The sequence below is a fragment of the Schistocerca serialis genome, chromosome 4 (assembly GCF_023864345.2).
Source record: "Schistocerca serialis cubense isolate TAMUIC-IGC-003099 chromosome 4, iqSchSeri2.2, whole genome shotgun sequence".
Taxonomy (NCBI): domain Eukaryota; kingdom Metazoa; phylum Arthropoda; class Insecta; order Orthoptera; family Acrididae; genus Schistocerca; species Schistocerca serialis.
The window spans coordinates 261052120-261073096 of NC_064641.1; the positions used below are offsets into that span (position 1 = coordinate 261052120).

Below are 20977 nucleotides of genomic sequence, written 5' to 3' on the forward strand. Positions count from 1 at the left end.
CACTCACCATCGAGGAAAATGTAATGGGTTCTATTACTTAAGAAGTCTTTGAGTCACTCACATACTTGGGGACCAATCCCATATGCTCGTACCTTAGTTAGGAGTCTGCAGTGGGGCACCGAGTCAAACGCTTTCCGGAAGTCAAGGAATATGGCATCCGTCTGATACCCTTCATCCATGGTTCGCAAGATAGCATGTGAAAAAAAGGCGAGTTGCGTTTTGCAGGAGCGATGCTTTAAAGATCTTGTTGACATTTGGGGGAGGGGGGGGGGGGGGAGGAAAGAAAATAGAGAGAGGGAGAGAGACAGTGATTCTCTTTTGTGTGTATCCTATTTTTGTATTAATGGATTAAGTGACTGTAAACAGCTCATATCCATTGCTGGTTGACATTTTATTGTTAAAAATAGAAAAAAAAAACAAATAAAGAACATTTTGTAGTACACTCCGACATGCATTTCGTGCCTTAAATATCCCGAAACTATCTCCAACAGAAAAATCGCAATTATACATGTGTATTATTTTTTTGGTTCTCTACATCATTTTTAAGATGTCAATCTTGTTTTGCAGTGTACATAAGCATATCACATGTGTATCATATTTTGGACCAGCCATATCATATAAGATTTTTAGTCAAAAATGAATGTCATTTTGAAACAATTTCCATACACAATTTTTTCCTATCAGCTATTACTTTTCTTTAAAAGATACAAACAAATTTTATTTAGATCATCTTACCCTACTTTCTTCTGTATTTCTAGAATGTCTGTGACATGACCAAAGTGTCATACAATAACAAACTGTAAGAAACTGAATTAAGCCATCCTTAAATACATATCATTGACTAAATCTACCAGTTTTCACATTATATAGGACACCCTTGATGTTCTCCTCACACTCCAGTTCCTAAAATTTTTAATTATTTGCCTCCTATGTCCAAGCGCTGTCGGGCGTGGCCGGCACTTGGATGGGTGACCATCCAGCCGCCATCCGCTGTTGCCATTTTTCGGGGTGCACTCAGCCTCATGATGCCAATTGAGGAGCTACTCGACCAGACAGTAGTGGCTCTGGTCAAAGAAAACCATCATAACGACCGGGAGAGCGGTGTGCTGACCACACACCCCTTCTATCCGCATCCTCAACCGAGGATGACACGGCGGTCGGATGGTCCCGATGGGCCACTTGTGGCCTGAAGATGGAGTGCTATGACCACAGTTAATCAAAACACAAGGTGCTGTGATTTACAGGTTTGCAAAGCAGTTTATTAGATGCAAACCAATAATAGATAGTCCAGGAATTCCTGCATAGCGAAGTGCAGCTCTATAGCATTGTCACATACATTAAACAGTTTTGTATCATCTGCATAACAGATAGCTGACTGAAGCCTAACGTGACCGACCAATTTAGTGATAGCTACTATGAAGAATAATAGTCCCAGGACTGAACCCAGTACCAAACCTGTCTTTACTTCCCTTACAGAACAGTGCTTGTTTTCATCTGAGGCAAATTGTCTCATGTTGCTTAAATATTATCAAATCACAGCTAAGGATGCGTTAATTATCTCATACTATTCAAGAATTTCAAGCAGTATATTGCAAGGGATAAAGTGAAAGGCTTTACTTCAATCACAAAACACCAGAGATATAAGGGACACTCTAAACGTTTCTGTTTGAGGGCACTGCTGTAGCAAATATGCAACATAGCATGACTCTGATGCGAGTACATGAGCCCTGACATGTAGCCAAGGAATTTGTGTGGCATTCGTGTCTTTCCAAAGAGTGTGCATTAAATCCGGAAATGTGGCAACATTCTCACCAAAAGTGTCCAGAAAGGATCTGCATGCTAGTATTCTTTCCTTGGCTGTCAAAGGACAAACACTGGCAGACATCCATCAAGAATGAAGAATGTGTATGGGGAAGCACATCTGTCAAAAACCACCATTGTGGAAGGGTGCAACAAGGGGTGACGCTGCTTCATGATATTGTATGACATGTCCTCATATTGCAAATGTCATAACACAGAAGTTACATCAACTCAAGTGGGAGACACTCCAGCACCTGCCCTAAAGTCCTGATCTCTCCGCATGTAATCATCACAGCTTTAGTCCCATAAAAAAAAAAAAAGACCTTGAAAGGTCGACGATTGCTGTAGGACATGGGTATGCAGCAGCCAGTTATGGATTTCTTCACTCTGCAGAATACAGTGTTTTACTAAAGGCAATGTTCAACCTAGTGTGTCAGTGGGATGGTGGCCTCAATGCTAACAGTGATTTTGCCTGATTGGCGTACTGATTCTGGACTGTACAGCCATCTAACGGAAACCTTTTGGTCACCCCTTACATAGCCATCTAATGGAAATGTTTTAGTCACCCCTTATACTTTATTCTTGTTTTCAAATGCAGTCCAGTGTTCAATAACAATTTGAGGGAAGATTATGGTTTTCAAAATAATAGCACAGTTGATGGAAAGAACACACAGAAATATTAGAGAGAGGATTGGGAGTTACCCATCTTGTTAATTAACACTGGGTTACTTTAGAAATTTTCCATGACTAGAAAAACACTCAGTATTCTGATCACTTATCAAGTCCTGATGAATGGTCTACAAATAAGGTGTATCGTTTTTTCAGCTATGTGAATAGATATCAAATAACAATCCACATTTCTAAAATTGGAGAAGTTAGAAACAACGTTTATCACATCTGTGGGTGTGGTAATATCCCAGTGGAAACCAGAGAGCCCTAAACCATGCAGATGTATTGTATGTTCTCTTTTGAGTGGAATTTGGATCTCAGTTTATTTACTGGGATCATAAATTTTAAACTATGTTGGTCAAGAATTATATCTTGTGTATGGGTATGAGACTGCTCTTATTTTACACTATGCAATGCTTCCTTCAACTTTCAACATATTTTCCACAGGCTCCTCTTTTAGCCAGAATAAGTTTGTCTTTTCAAAGTTTCTTGCATTCAGATACAGTGTGTCATATGGCACTGCCTGACCCTCATAACAGCTTTCATTAATTCCAAACACTGTGAGCATCTGAATCTTCCTGGCAGATTAAAACTGTGTGCTGGACCAAGCCTTGATCTTAGGGTCTTTGCCTTTTGCCGGCAAGTTCTCTACAAACTGAGCTACCCAAGCATGATTCACAACCCGCCCTCACAACTTTACTTCCGCCAGTACCTCATCTCCTAATTCTCAGTGAGTCATGCTTGGGTAGCTCAGTTGGTAGAGCACTTGGCTGCGAAAGGCAAAGGTCTCGAGTTGATTCTCAGTCCAGCACATAGTTTTAATCTGCCAGGAAGTTTCATCAGCACACACTCCATTGCTGAGTGAAAATTTCTTTCCAGTTTGAGCTTCTCTTCCCTAACATTAGCCATGTAACCATAGGACCATTTTAGTTTCTTCTTTCAAAATGGATGTTGGGGTTGGGTCTTCTTAAGTGGTGAGTAAGAGTAAAATAAATTAATGATTGTTAGCAAAAAAAAGATTAGAAGAACTTCAACACTTCTCATCTAAACAACATTATGGTCAATATTGATTGGCATATCTACACCTACAGTTCATAACAGACTGACAGAATTAATAGATCATGGTCAGTAATACATCCACCTACTGCAATACATCCACCTACTGCAACATTACTTTCTTCATCAGTATACAAAGAGGTGACAAAAGTCATGGTATAGCGACATGTACATATACATATTGCACTAGTATTGTGTACATAAGATACAAAAGGGCAGTGCATTGGCAGAGCTGTCATTTATCCTCAGATGATTCATGTGAAAAGGTTTCTGACGTGATAATAGCCACATGATGGGAATTAATAGACTTTGAACGCAAAATGGTAGTTGGGCTAGATGCGTGGAACATCCCATTTTGGAAATTGTTAGGTAATTGAATATTCTGAGACCTACAGCGTCAACAGTGTGCTGAGAATACCAAATTTCAGGCATTACCTCTCACCACGGACAATACCGTGGCCGACAGCCTTCACTTTACGACTGAGAGCAGCGGTGTTTGTGCAGAGTTGTCAGTGCTAACAGACAAGCAACACTGCGAGACATAATTGCAGAAATTAATGTGGGAAGAATGACGAATGTATCCATTAGGACAGTGAAGCACAGTTGGATGATAATGGGCTACAACAGCAGAAGACTGACGCGAGAGGCTTTTCTAACGGCACATCATCACCTGCAGCGTCTCTCCTAGACTTGTGACCGTATCGGTTGAGCCCTAGACAGCTGGGATACTTTGGTATAACTAAAGAGCCCCAATTCCAGTTGGTAAGAACTGATGGTAGGGTTCGAGTGTGGTGCAGACCCATGAAGCCATTGACCAAAGTTGTCAACAAGGCACTGTGCAAGCTGGTTGTGGCTCCATAGTGGTACGGTATGGTGTGAACCAACCACTGCCTGGAAATTGTTATGTTCAGCTACTCGGAGACCATTTGCAGCCATTCATGGACTTCATATTCCAAAACAATCATGGAGTCCACAAGACTCAGAGGGCCATAGACACGGGCTCCCAGGTAGATGCCGTGTTTCTTGACTTCCGCAAGGCGTTAGATACAGTTCCCCACAGTCGTTTGATGAACAAAGTAAGGGCATATGGACTATCAGACCAATTGTGTGATTGGATTGAAGAGTTCCTAGATAACAGAACGCATCATGTCATTCTCAATGGAGAAAAGTCTTCCGAAGTAAGAGTGATTTCAGGTGTGCCGCAGGAGAGTGTCGTAGGACCGTTGCTATTCACAATATACATAAATGACCTTGTGGATGACATCGGAAGTTCACTGAGGCTTTTTGCAGATGATGCTGTGGTATATCGAGAGGTTGTAACAATGGAAAATTGTACTGAAATGCAAGAAGATCTGCAGCGAATTGACGCGTGGTGCAGGGAATGGCAATTGAATATCAATGTAGACAAGTGTAATGTGCTGCAAATACATAGAAAGAAAGATCCCATATCATTTAGCTACAATACAGCAGGTCAACAACTGGAAGCAGTTAATTCCATAAATTATCTGGGAGTACACATTAGGAGTGATTTAAAATGAAATGATTATATAAAGTTGATCGTTGGTAAAGCAGATGCCAGACTGAGATTCATTGGAAGAATCCCAAGGAAATGCAATCCAAAAACAAAATAAGTAGGTTACAGTACACTTGTTCGCCCACTGCTTGAATACTGCTCAGCAGTGTGGGATCCGTACCAGATAGGGTTGATAGAAGAGATAGAGAAGATCCAACGGAGAGCAGCCCGCTTCGTTACAGGATCATTTAGTAATTGCGAAAGCGTTACGGAGATGATAGATAAACTCCAGTGGAAGACTCTGCAGGAGAGACGCTCAGTAGCTCGGTACGGGCTTTTGTTGAAGTTTCGAGAACATAACTTCACCGAGGAGTCAAGCAGTATATTGCTCCCTCCTACGTATATCTAGTGCAGAGACCATGAGGATAAAATCAGAGAGATTAGCAGAGGCATACCGACAATCCTTCTTTCCACGAACAATACAAGACTGGAATAGAAGGGAGAACCGACAGAGGTATTCAAGGTACCCTCCGCCACACACCGTCCGGTGGCTTGCGGAGTATGGATGTAGATGTAGATGTAGAATTTTTATGGAAGACAATGTGCCATGTCACCAGCGCCACAAATGTTCGTGACTGGTTTTAAGAACATCGTGGGCAAATCGAGTGAACTATTTGGCCACCCAGATCCCCTGACATTAATCCCATCAAACATTTACACCACATAATTGAGAGGTCAGTTTGTGCATAAAATTGAGCACCAGCAACACTTTCACAATTACAGACAGTTATAAAGGTAGCATGGCTCAATGTTTCGAAGGGGATTTCCAAGTTGTTGAGCCCTTGCCAAACAGCGTTGCTGCACTAATCCAAGCAAAAGGAAGTCCATCACAATATTAGGAGCTATCCTACGACTTTTGTGACTTCAGTGTATTATTAAGTGACTATTATGGAGCCCAGAAGCTGTTGCAGGTTACCTATCTAAAGGCTTCAGCGGTCAACAAAAATTTGATTTTTAGTATTTTGCACAATTATTGACAGATTTAAAAACTTGAAATGTTGTCATAATCTACTCATTTAATTTTATGTTGAAAGTTTAACACAATAAGACAAGTAATACAGTTAAAAACTCTCCGTTTATCTTGAGGCAGCATAACCGATGGCATGTGAATACCTGTACTTTATTCACCCAGTATTTGAGAAAGAGAGCACTCAGGGTGAATTCAACAAACTTGATACATATTTTCAAACCTTTATGAAACTTTTTCTTGCTGACACTCCCCATAAAACGATAAAAGGAAAAAAGTGTATCGTTTAAAACATTTTCTCTATTCATGCAGTAAAACTTCAGCATCAAATGACATTTTAATACTTATTTACTACCGACTCCACAAACATACCTTGCAGACAGTATCCACATATACCACTGAACATGTCTGCAAAATTATATCACTGTTTGACAGTTACTTCAGGAGATATGGCATCATAAAAATTGATATGCGTGAGAAACTGTCTTCTGCTTAGAACTGAACACAAATTACCCAGACTATATTCATCAAGTGTTTCATAATGAGAACATTTAGTGACTTCCAATAAACTCTAAACATAATTTCAAACATTTTCCAAACTTTTATTATTATGTGCTTGATGTCAAATATTTAACACACTAAATCATCTGCAAAGTAATCAGACATTTGAAAATGTTTTACATATTTAAATTTGATACTTTAAAGAATCAGACATTTATACAATGTAAATTTAAAGACCCTAAAAGGCTACAACATGTGTAAGTTAACAACAACAACAACAACTCAGCCTTACACAGCTGAATTCTGCTTTCAGTTCAAAATAGTACAACCTAACGCTTAACTTTGGAAATCTAACTGAATCTCTACAAAATATATTAGCATCTTTGTGTGTGTGTGTGTGTGTGTTTTTTTTTTTTTTTTTTCCCCCAAATGCTTCTGCACATAAAGTGTCCAATTACATAACCCAGTAGGATGTAAAACTCAATTCAACCATCCATAAAGCAATATTTAATGCCAATACAATGTCAACATTTTCAAACATGCAAATGTTTCAACTAGGACAGTGATGAAGCGAATATTAAATTCAGTGTTACGCGAAAATAATGCATTGCTCAAAATTCTGAAACATGCTGCCAAGTCTCAAAATTCCATTTATTTAATTTGTAAACCTGAAAACATGAAAGAAAATGAAGAAGTTGTTAGTAAGAAATATGTATGTAATATTGAGAAGGAAAGATAGCAAGTGATGAAATTTTACTTATTTTGCATTTACAGTACTGGAAGTTAAATCATTAAATTTTTTGACTCTTTGAAAGCATACAGAGCTGCCAACTCTGGCAATAACAGCAGCTCTAACCCAGCCTGTCATTCAATTGAACTGAGCTTAGATGACAAATACATGCATCATTCCATGCTGCTTCACAGCTATGCCAGAATTCATCAATTGTAGTGGCTGGTGAGTGGTAGAGTGCCAGACTGTTAATGAACCCATGACCAAATGTTCCTGGTAGACAAGAGATCTGTTCAATGTGCTGGTCAGGGCAACAATTAAATATCCTCAGTATTGAAGAAAGGGGGGACAGCATGGGTGACAAGTCGTTTTGCAAGATACCGATGTGGGCACGTGATGCACAAAGGAAAGAATGTAAGTGGAACAGATATGATTGGGTAGCTGTTATGGCAAAGATACGGGCCGCAAACAGGAAACATCCACTGACATAAGTGGTTTTGACAAAAGGGCACATTGTTGTGGCACTATGGCTGGAAACAAGAATTTCTGAAATGGTGAAGCTCATCACCTGGTGGTGTACTATGGTCATAAGCACCTATGGAAAGTGGTTGAAGGATGGTGAAATAAAGAGTAGGCCTTATGATATTGGATGACCATGGCTCATCACAATCTGTGGCAGATCTGATGACAGAGAACAATACTGGTACAGGTACAAATGTTTTAGAGCACCCTGTTCAAAGGCCATTGTTGAACATGGAGCTCCACATCACACAACTCGTGTGTGTTCCTGTGTCGACATGACAACATCGTCATTGATGATTGTAGTGGGCACAATATCGCTGAGTTTTCACCGTGGATCAATAGAAATGTGTTGCCTGTTGAATGAATCACATCTATTGTTACATCAGGTCAATGGTTGGGTCCTTACACACTGTCATCCAGGCAAATGGCTGCTTGAAACACGCATCATGCCACAGGTGCAGGCCACTGACAGGATAATTATGCTATGAGGTACACTGAGTTGGGCTTCTATGGGACCTATTGTAGTACTCAAAGGCACCATGACAGCAATGAACTCGAACTGGCCATGACGGCCCAACGGCACCAACCGGCCGCTGTTTCATCCTCAGTCCATAGGCATAACTGGGTGTGGATCTGGAGGTGCTTGTGGTCAGCACACTGCTCTCCTGGTCATATGACAGTTTACGAAACTGGAGCCGCTATTTCTTGATCAACTAGCTCCTCAGTTTGTCTCACAAGGGCCAAGTGGAACCTGCTTGCAAACAGCACACACCAGATGGTCACCCATCCAAGTGCTAGCCCAGCCCGACAGCGCTTCAGTGATCTGACAGGAACTGGTGGTACCACTGCACCGAGGCCATTGGTGACAGCAGTGAACCATGTGAACATTATTGCAGACCATTTGCATCGCTTCATGCTTGAAGCTGTTGCATCTTCAAAGTGTTCTGCCAATAAAACAGTCTGGTTTGCCTTCTCCATGACATTTTCTATTGAGTTGAATTTACAGCCTTTAGATTTGATTGATTTATTGTGTAACTGAAGTTTAACAGATTCCATTTAGCACTCTTGACGATGGCATCATAGTTTTCATTATTTAGGGTCAAATGCCAATTTTTGCACTGTACAGACATCTTTTCTAAATCATTTTGCAATTTGTTTTGATCCTCTCATGACTTTACTAGATGATTAATGACAGCATCATCTGCAAACAACCTAAGATGGCTGCTCATATTGTCTCCTAAATCACTTATATAGATAAGGAACAGCAGCAGCCCTATAACACTACCTTGGGGATTTCCAGAAATCACTTCTGTTTTACTCGATGACTTTCCGTCAATTACTATGAACTGTGACATTTCTGACAAGAAATCATGAATCTAGTTGCATAACTGAGATGATATTCCACAAACATGCAATCTGATTATAAGCCACTTGTGAGATGTGGTGTCAAATGCCTGCTCAAAGTACAGAAATGTGAAAGCAACTTGAAATCCCTCGTCAACAGCACTCAGCACTTTGTGTGAGTAAACACAGAAGAACAATGTTTTCTAAATCTGTGCTGGCTGTGTGTCAATATACATTCAAGCATTTTGTTCATGCCACCTCCTTGGTGATGAAGTTTTAACGTCAAGCACTGCACATTTAAGACAGATCTATTTTTCATCTATATTCTTTCCTATGTAAAGTTTTTGCTGTTGTCACTGCTGTAAATCCACTTTTCTTCCTGAAACCTAAATGACAGCTGGCAACAATTTGCCAATGGTGATTATGCTAGGAGCAAACCAACAACTCCGTTAATACTCTTTGTCATGCGGTAAACATGCAACACAATGATCTGATTTTTATTTCAATAAAATATATGACTGTTCTGGCAAAGCCTTAGAGTGCAGAAAAATTTCTGTTACTGAACTGTTCTGTTACAAAAAATCTAGTATGTGTACTTTCTAATGTACTAAGCAAGGACATAGCCAGGATTTAGTCATAGAAAGGGGAGGAGGAGGAGGAGGAGGAGGAGGTGGAAGGGGGGGGGGGGGATTTGTTAAAGAGGATCTTAAAAAGGCTCATATTTTTCTTTTTATTCTGGGAACAATTTTTTTTTTTAATTTTATGTACATGATTTTCTTTTGGGAGGCCTTTATAGAAACAGTATTTGGTCTATAAAATTAAGCAAGAAAAAATTTTCTTAAAAAAGTGTAAAAATAAAATTATCAACAGTGTGTTTGTTTGGACGCTTGCATGCGAGCACATCTAATCCCCCACCCCACACACACACACACACACACAGGGTGAATCACCTAAAACTTGCACCACAAATATTGTGAAAATGGTAAGTGCTATTGATGTGTGGTTTTCACAGAATGCATGGATAGTCAGCAGCTCATACTGTCAGCCAATAAATAGACTGTAATAATACGCAGAAAGCGTATTTTTGTACAGACACACACTTTTTTTTAATGGAACAATGCCTATTGACATTAACAGACTAAAAGTATGGTAAATTAAAATGTCAGTAGTGTTTGTTGCAGGATTCTAGGGCGAGTCATTTACGACACATCGTATTTTGAAAAGTTTCCACATTGACACTTGTTTGTTTCTTTCAACCCTGCTACAATTGCTACGTACAATGTTGTCACGTTTGATTACAGTGTGCTTGTGTGTTCCTCGAGTGCACTGTGACTTGCTAGTCAGTCAGTGTGTGACAGTCCAAACAGTAAGAACGCAATTCGTTCTTGTGCAGTGTATGCAGCAAGATATCCTAATAGACATCTACCACCTGGGCAATCATTTATCAACCTCATCAACCTTTTGTGTGAAACTGGTAGTGAAGCACCTAGACAATGTAACAAAATGAAATAACTAATGATAGAGGATGGGGAAATTAATGTTCTTATTGCTGTTGCAACTGATCCACACTATAGTTCAGATGCAGTCATATGAAGAAGTGGCACGAGTCAGGCAAGAGTACTATGCATTCTCCATCAACATAGGTTCCATCCATATCCCATCTCACTCCATCAAAAGATGCTTGGAAACAATTATGCAAATTGTGTCAACTGCTGTACATAAAAGATTAAACTAATGAAGTCAATGTTTTTACATTGTTTAATAGATTAATACAGAGCTTGTCTTACACTTAAAAATTACGTTTTGGCTATTGAGGTTTCATGTTGTTGTGGTCTTCAGTCCAGAGACTGGTTTGATGCAGATAATTTATTTTGAAGAATTCAGAAGGGCACGGCATAGCAAAAGCTTTCATTTGCACAGGCTCGAGATTTCCTGCCTTGCCGAAGTGCTCGATACAGTATTGACCTTGCTCATACAATCACGTAGCAACTGACTCACTTTGCTGGAGGCTCTAGTGCAAGGGATATGCAAGAAACTATGAACCAGCCAATAGTCATTACAATATTCTAATGCTCTGCTTAAAAATTGACAGTTTTGTGAAACAGAGGAGGAAATAGCATTAAATTCAATCAACTTACAAACTTCTGTTGTATTTGAACAGATTTGCAATAAAAATTCTCACAAATGTATGGGAACCATACACATACATTTATGCTGCTTTTTAAGTAACACTAACATTCAAAGCCGAAAATCTTGTCCTCAAAAACTGTTACTTGATTCTGAAACCAAGTCAATATTTTATTTGTTTACAAGAAACTGTAAAGATTTCCCAAGGGGGTTGCAAATGAGAAATTCAGTGGCTGTTCATCTATAAGAATACTGGGGAAAAATGTCACTAGTTTGTTAAACTGCTTTAGAACAAAATGGTAAGAATCAGGGGAAATGAGAAAGAAAACTGATACATAATTAAATTTCTAATAAATGAAGTACACTGCATTAAACCAACTGCAATTTTTATTGCAAGAATAAATTACAATGGAAAGACCCATTGTGGAGATAGTGCCAACATTCTATTTATGCATTAGTTGATGTTGTTGCATACGACCTGCACTCTAGAAGATATTTCCATGTGTGTTTTTCTACTGCTCAAGCACAGTTGTGGGGACGGGAAGAGTTAGAGGGGGAACAGTGACATCATCTTGGCTGGGAACTACAAGGGGCATGATGAACAGGCAGCAAAAGACTAGACAGGGGCCAGTGGTGAACTTATGAATTTTGTGTAGCAATGTCATCGATGCTCACAACATGGAGTGTGTCAGCTCTGGATCTACACAGCCAATTTTGAGAGGGCAGTGGGCAGACAATATTTTGGAAGCATGTAACATTATCACTGCAGTATAGAAGTAAAATCCACTATGTGTTCAGGAAAAAAAAACAGCTGTGTTCTCAGGTCCCACTGTCACCAAATCCTCAGAAATCACAACATATTCAGAAGAAATAGCCAAACATTTGTGGCAATGAAGATGTAAGTTTCATAGTTGTTCTATTAGTTGATGACGATGATGTAAAGATAGTGATACAAAGACAAAGGTAAACAGATTGGCAGTGAAGATAAAAATTAATGTAAACCATTTCTTTTTGATGTTTGTTTTTGTTAATTTTATTTATCCTTGTATTATCAAAATGAATAAATGAGATAAGTTTAGAACTGATGCACTGTTAACTTTTTCAGCAGGACCTTACATCCATAAAAGTTTGTAATATTGATCAGCCCGAAAATGTTAAAAAATAAATTTTTATCACGGAACCTCTTAAAATATGGAGGTGTCTCAGACTCAGGTAACTATTGTAAACTGCCAAAACATGCACTATTGGTCTGTTGACAATCCCAATTGGTTTTGTCAGGTGGAATGCCAGCATCGATGGAGTTTATACATGGGATGTGAATAGTGATCCATCAGCTCACAGGTCTGTTTTTTACAGACAGAACACTGAACACACACAAGTATCGCAGCCTCCTAACAGACCATCTTCCACAGATGCTAGAAGACATTCCTCTGAAGACTAGGAGAAACCTGTGGTATCAACACGATGGCTATCCAGCCCACAATGCATAAAGTACTACAGCATGTCTTCACAAATTTTTTCCAAATCGCTGGATTGGACACAAAGGACCTGTACCTTTGACGACCTGGTCACCACATTTCACACCTGTAGACTTTTTCAGTGGAGGAAAACGAAAGATGCAGTCTACAAGGATATACCAACTCCACCCAATGATATGCAACAACATATTACTGCTGCCTGCTTGGAAACTCTGCTGAAATGCTAGCATTTGTGTAGCAGTCATCAGTACCAGAGTGGAAGCGTGTATTGCCACTGCCGGTGGTCATTTTGAACACAGTCTGTGATAGCCAATTGTCTCATTACTGGTCAGAATCCCCATAACTAGTGTATGCACTTGTGTTGTTCTTTTGAGTGGGCTACCACAAGTATTGTACAAGTGTCAGTGTGAGAACGTTTCAAAATATGATACCTTGTAAATGACTCACACTAGAATCCCACAGCAAACACTACTGACATTCTAATTTACCCCACTTATAGTTTGATAATATCAATAAGCACTGCTACTTTTAAAAAGTGTATGTTTGCAAAAAAAAAAAAAAAAAAAAAAAAAAAAAAAAAAAAAAAAAAAAAAAAAAAAAAAAAAAAGGCACTTTCTATTACCACAGTCTGTTTATTGACTAACAATATGAGCCTCTGACTAACTATCCATCCTGTGAAAACCATATATCAATAGTACTTTCCTATTTGTGGTGCAAGTTTTATCAGATTCTGAATGTGGCTCTCCAGCAGGGATACGACTTCCTCAAATCCTGCCCTCAAATGAGATCCATCCTTCATGAAATCCTCCCCACTCCACCAAGAGTGTCTTTCCGCCGTTCACCTAACCTTCGTAACCTCTTAGTTCATCCCTATGAAATCCCCAAACCACCTTCCCTACCCTCTGGCTCCTACCCTTGTAACCGCCCCCGGTGTAAAACCTGTCCCATGCACCCTCCCACCACCACCTACTCCAGTCCTGTAACCCGGAAGGTGTACACAATCAAAGGCAGAGCCACGTGTGAAAGCACCCACGTGACCTACCAACAGACCTGCCTACACTGTGACGCATTCTATGTGGGAATGACCAGCAACAAACTGTCCATTCGCATGAATGGACACAGGCAGACAGTGTTTGTTGGTAATGAGGATCACCCTGTGGCTAAACATGCCTTGGTGCACGGCCAGCACATCTTGGCACAGTGTTACACCGTCCGGGTTATCTGGATACTTCCCACTAACACCAACGTATCCGAACTCCGGAGATGGGAACTTGCTCTTCAATATATCCTCTCTTCCCGTTATCCACCAGGCCTCAATCTCCGCTAATTTCAAGTTGCCGCCACTCATACCTCACCTGTCATTCAACAACATCTTTGCCTCTGCACTTCTGCCTCGACTGACATCTCTGCCCAAACTCTTTGTCTTTAAATATGTCTGCTTGTGTCTGTATATGTGTGGATGGATATGTCTGTGTGTGCGAGTGTATACCCGTCCTTTTTTCCACCTAAGGTAAGTCTTTCCGCTCCCGGGATTGGAATGACTCCTTACCCTCTCCCTTAAAACCCACATCCTTTCGTCTTTCCCTCTCCTTCCCTCTTTCCTGACGAGGCAACAGTTTGTTGCGAAAGCTTGAATTTTGTGTGTATGTTTGTGTGTCTGTCGACCTACCAGCACTTTCATTTGGTAAGTCACATCATCTTTGTTTTTAGATATATATTTCCTACGTGGAATGTTTCCCTCTATTTTTTTATATATATATATATATATATATATATATATATATATATATATATATATATATATATATATATATATATATATAAACTTCACTCTGGTGCTACATGAATTAAATTTATAATATATTGCCTCTTTGCTCATGAACACAGCTGAGTCTTCTATTACAAGGTTTGCTATCACAGAGCAGAAGAATTTTAAAGCTGGCTTGAATAAAGTTAATCAGGTCCCAATCTCTTTTGACAGTATCAGTCTCAAATTTTATTAAGTATCCTACACATGATTAACATTCTTTAATTTCTGAGTTACAGTTTTGGGATCATAACATTGATTTCAGTTAGACTGCTAATGTGTGTGACCTCATAAATGAGTTTGTATTTATACATTAGAATCTAGTTATAAGATCTGTGATGCTAATAAGCTCCTCTATGATGTACAAAATACATTGACATTTATATGATAGTTGTTTACAGATATCTTACAAGTTGTGATGGTTGGACTCACTATCCAAGGATATTCCAAATAAGACATTTCACAGTAGAACATTGTTCTTGTAGTAAAACTTGAAGACATTGTATATCGCCATTCCACAAGTGAGCCACCTTCATGCACAGATACATGGTACACAATGACAACTGCTAGCTACCTTCCAATGTAAATATGGCTTTTAGTGCCAGTAGTATCTGAAGAGATGTTCAGCTCACCTTTGGCCCAGCTATTTTCACATAAGCAGAGAGACTGCATCTCTGAGGGAATTTCAAGCTGTCAGGAAAGAAAGGAATTCAGAAGGAATTGGTTGTGACCTATAGTAAGGAACCAACCATGGCATCTGCTTATATCGGAAATGAGAAACAACAGAACACCATTTTCAAGGTTGCTGCCACATGGATTCAAACCATCTCATCTCCTGAGTACAGGGATTGCTCGCTCAGCACCTCAATGCGCAAAGCTAGCCTGGTCAGGGGAGAATTTGGAGAAACATTTGAGAGTGCATGAATGCTGTCATCACATACCCCATTTACTCTCCACAAACCCCTCCTCACTGTCCCATATCAGAATTGGTTTTCATAACTGAGTACTGCATGGGTGACCAGATTGGGCAATATTTTGCCATTTGGAATATTAATGATAGAATTTTGAGCAAATTTTTTGAAGGACTGGAACCATCACCATTTGGGCAACATAGGCAAGTCCAAGCATGTTTTTATGCACCAATTTTAATTTAATGTTGTTTGTAATGCTGTTTACCATTCCACTGCCTTGTGAAATACTGAAATATTGCAACCCTACAGTTCTACCAGTCTCAAATAATGATTCAAGTGCTAATATTAACCTGGTATGGATAAGTAATTAGGCTACTATAGTAGTGCATATGTATTTTCAACTTACCATAATACTAGTGGATGATTCAAAACAAATTTACCTTTACTGTCTTGCTGCTAACTTATCCATAATTAGAAACTGTCACAACAACACACAGCACAAAAGTAATAAACACCAGTTTCTAGAGTGAAATTTTCAATCTACAGCGGAGTGTGCGCTGATACGAAACTTCCTGGCAGATTAAAACTGTGTGCCGGACCGAGACTCGAACTCGGGGCATTTGCCTTTCGCGGGCAAGTGCTCTACCAACTGAGCTACTCAAGCACGACTCATGCCCCGTCCTCACAGCTTTACTTCTACCAGTACCTCGTCTCCTACCTTCCAAACTTTACAGAAGCTCTCCTGCGAACCTTGCAGAACTAGCACTCCTGAAAGAAAGGATATTGCAGAGACATGGCTTAGCCACAGCCTGGGGGATGTTTCTAGAATGAAATTTTCACTCTACAGCGGAGTGTGCGCTGATATGAAACTTCCTGGCAGTTTAAAACTGTGTGCCGGACTGAGACTCGAATTCAGGACCTTTGTCTTTCGCGGGCAAGTGCTCTACCAACTGAGCTACCCAAGCACGACTCACGCCCCGTCCTCACAGCTTTACTTCTGCCAGCACCTCGTCTCCTACCTTCCAAACTTTACAGAAGCTCTCCTGCAAACCTTGCAGAACTAAAACAAACACCAGTACTTACATTAGATTCAACTGGAAGTAACAACTGAACTGATCAACAAAACAACAGCAGAGTTCAAATACGCCCAACAATGTGCAATAGTTGGTCTTCACTACAGTAGGAATTGGCGATAGCTGTTAGTGCTACTGGCATATCGATAGTTTGAATCTATCAATGGCCTTGTTGACTACTGATAGTGTGTGCCCCTTTTTCATTGTATGACTGAAAATCAAAATAGTTCCCAATTGCACTGCACAGCAACAGCACTACGCCAGTAGATGAAAGTGAAGAAATAAGAAGAGAAAACCTATTGAAGAACAAGACAATGAACAGACCAGTGTTTATACGTACATAGAAAAATTTGTGCAGTGAACTGCATCAGAAAATAGTAACAAAATAAATAGTACAATAGTGTAATGTTACACAACAGCTCTGCCAGCGTACTAAGGATGAAAAAGGACTTTTAAAGATGCCAAAATTGTAAGTGACGAACTTTCACATGAAAAAGTGTATTTTTGCAATATAATAACTGATGCAAAGGCTGTGGTGTCAGTCATAATAACCACACCAGCAGCAGACATCATTAGACATCAATTTCTGGCCAATCACTGTGCCCCCCCCCCCCCTTTTTCCTGTCTTCCCTGCAAGTATCCCAATAGGTACTACAGCAGCGAATAATAAACAGAGAGTGCTATGTTAATTTAGATCACCACAATTTATTTATAAGTAACAATTTTGTGTATGCATAAGTGCCTGAATATGGGCAGAACGTGTTCCAAACTCACTGGAATATGTTCAGTCAAACAAAAAACAAATAAAAGTGATTGCTAGTAGAAAATACAAATAAATAACAACTGACACTGTTCCTCTTATTTTACAATCTCTATAGTAATGTAAATCATAATTAGCTGTTTGACATCCATCACTGGGCAATAAATATTGCCTTGTGATCCTCATGTACACACTTCATTTTTTTTTTTCAATAACAATTTGATAAATTTTACAACTACTATATTATATCATCAGATAAACCAGCTTTACAGAAAGAAAATAATGATGTCATAAAGATAAAAAATTATACTACACACTAAAGCTTTTTACCTTGATGACAGGATAATGAGGTCTGCTGGAAAAAACTGATTGTTGTGCACTTTAACAATATCTCCCACCACTACATTTCGCCACTGTATCCAAAGCCAGTGACCATCTCTTAACACTTCAACATCACGATGATTGATTTCATTGTCTGCATGATGCCTTTTCTGGATGGTGGAAAGAGGAATAATCAGTTAGGACAAGTGTCTTTATGATAACACCATGTTTCTTAATTTAAGAAATGTTATGAAGATAGGTACAAAAAAGTGACAATTGATGTACCGTAGCCTAGCTACTGAGCTTTTGTATGAAGCTGCCTACTGCAATTTCTTTTTTTTTGGATAGAGGATTTTGTATTACACATTAATTTCTCTTAACAATGAAGGAAGTAAATGTAACATCTCAAGGAAGAAATGTTGTTTTGATGTAACAGAACTAATTACAGACTAAATTTTTACAGAAGTAATATGTGGCCTTGTAGACATGTATTTCAAAACTGCAGTGATAAATAATGCAATATTATGGAGAACACGAACTTTTTCTCTAGTTGAGTGATGAATTTACTAACTGCTATACTCAAATTAGTATGGTGAACAAGAGAGACGGAACAAAAAGATTATACCCATAAAAGAGGTACAGAGGAAAAGAAAAACAAAAGTCAGAAAGATAAAAGTGAACTTCAAAAGAAATAAGAAAATAAAAGAAACATCAGAGAAAAGTGCCAGATAACTGATAACATACAATTGTATAGAGGACATCTGAACAAAGATTGATTGAAGAATAACTTCTGATAAGAAGACAAATAAAGTGTAACGTAAGAAGGCAGATAAAGCGTAATTGAATACAAGTTCATTAATATGTTACTGGAAAGCTCTACATGGAATACAGACAATGGAAAAAATAAAGACAGTCACTTGCCCTACAGATGAAGCACTGGTCAGTACACATGCATATAAAAAAAAAGACTGAACTTGTATAAATTTTTAAACAACATAGTTGTATGGAGAAAAACAGTAATTAATTTACTTATAATCAATTATTCAAAATGACTGTCACAATCGCATTATTTATTTTGCCGCCAACCGGTTTCAACCCGCGAAGGGGACATCTTCAGGTCAATTTACACCATTTGGTCGCTCGCTGGCGTCGTCACCCTGCCTGTGCACAGTTGGTAACTGAACTTTTAATTAACCATTCCTTCCTCTTATTCACTCCTGTCAATTCCACTACTCACTCTAATCAATCCCCAGCACCTGGACAATAAAGCAGTGTGTGTGTGTGTGTGTGTGTGTGTGTGTGTGTGTGTGTGTGTGTGTGTTGGCTGGAAAGGACATTATTCAAAAACTTAGCAAGAAAATCAACATTGTTTGTGTGCCTGTTTACCACCCAACATTTCAAGCATACAGTGGGTGCTTATCTTACTGTTTCCATTGTTTGAATATTAGTTCAGTATGACTAGTTGTGTGTTAATGAAAGTAACTGTGAAGCCATGAATAATATACATAATTTTATTGGAACTGCTAAATATGTTTTGTTGACATTATCTGTAAACCATATTACATCTTTAACATTATGGACATGAGAAAACTGACAACACTTTCTAACATGGAAAATGAAAACAATAAGCTCACTGATAAAATCTAAACTGATTCATAAACAGTAATTGGAATGAATTTCTTTCTTTGTGCACACTAGCATTTGAGAAGTGTGAGTGTTGTGTCTTTTAATTCTGTTCAGTGTAGATTGTGTTGATCACTGCAGAGTAAGTCAAACGTGTAGCGTTGTGCTGGAGTAGTTGATGAGTAAATGAGGGGGTAACTTGAGTGCTAGGATGTTGTCCATTCAATGCAGATAGCATTAATGGGGTCACCTAGTTTAACATTCCTGTCTGATGTACAGGGTGCTGCAGGAGGAAAGACCAATATTCAAGGATATGACATGAAAAATCATTTGAAGCAAAAAACTTCATATGGAAGTAAGCTATATTCTGAATAGTTTAAGAGATGGAACACATTCCACGGACATTTGTTTTTGGGCTTGTGGTGTGCATGAATGTGTCTCATCCCAATTGCTGGATTGGTTGTAATAGTACAATTAACTGGCCACCGAGATAGCCAGACCTTGTACCACTAGATATTTATTTATGGGATTGTATAAAGTCGGAAGAATACAAACAAAAGGGGATATGACAGATGAACTGCTTGGTCAATCAAGAATGCTACTGCCCTCATTAGAGAACATGCAGAGACACTCCCACAAGCAATACAACATGTCCTCCCAAGAGTGCAGTTGACAGTGGGATATTTGATGCCTCATTAGAGAACATGCAGAGACACTCCCACAAGCAATACAATATGTCCTCCCAAGAGTGCAGTTGACAGTGGGATATTTGAACATGTATTGTGAACTGTACAACAGCTGTAATGTGATGTGTATGATAATGCTTAGAGGTGAACATTTTAAAAATATGTATTTTTTAATTGATACTTTGTAAAATGTAATAATTATTGACTTTATACAAGTGTAAACTAGACAATGTCCTGAATAACACAGCTCCAACAAATAATGACGTCAATGAAATGTGTTCTATCTTCAAAACAATTCAGAAAAAGGCATATGTCCATATGCAGTTTTTTTTTTTCAAATGATTGTTCCTCTCCTACCCTTAGATACTGAGCATTCCTACTGGGACACTCCATATTGTTCACCAACTATGATGTCAAATAATCTTCCTGCATGAGACAAATTGGACTATACTCCTCACAAATATGAGTTTGTTCCCACACTTATCAAGGTTGAATTTCATCCCATTGTACATACGAGGATGTAATCAACAGCCCCAACAGTATTTTCATGACTGCATGAGGATATCTGCATTTTGATACAACCATATTACCAGAGTTCTGTGAATCATTACTTCAGATTAATATTTTCCTTGCTTCAAGTGTCCAGTGGTAAGATTACTGCACTCACAATAGTGTCAACCTTATGACTTGCTAGTAGCAGAGGTGGGATGCTGGTATCTGTACTCCACGATGGGGCTGGTTCTGAATGTTATGGTCACTACACTATTGTTGACGTCCAGCCTTATACTGATTGCAGATCATTTGCATTGTGGCCAACATGGCAATGTATCCAGTCATGGTAACTAATAAAAATTAACACATACTAGTTGACTGTCATCCTTGTCACCGACATATTGAGCACAGCAGTTGCCACTGAGATTGTGATTTCATTAAACTGTGACACTTAAAGTAGTCATTTGACACAACAGATTTAGTAAGGCCCCGCAACATCAAAGCCACATACCATACCAACTATGTCATTCTTTGAGA

General features: G+C 39.0%; 1 protein-coding gene across 8 annotated transcripts in view; it reads right to left on the reverse strand.

The window, feature by feature from the left end:
• Positions 1-20977, reverse strand: part of LOC126473750 (probable phospholipid-transporting ATPase IA) — a 614987-nt gene that overhangs the window by 216818 nt on the left and 377192 nt on the right. For all 8 annotated transcript variants that reach the window (XR_007586523.1, XR_007586525.1, XR_007586524.1 and 5 more), the window contains exon 4: positions 17649-17809. Coding sequence is in view for 5 of the 8 variants with exons in the window: in XM_050101001.1 (XP_049956958.1) it covers positions 17649-17809 (161 nt within the window). In the remaining 3 variants the exon portion in view is untranslated. The remainder of the gene's footprint in view (positions 1-17648; positions 17810-20977) is intronic.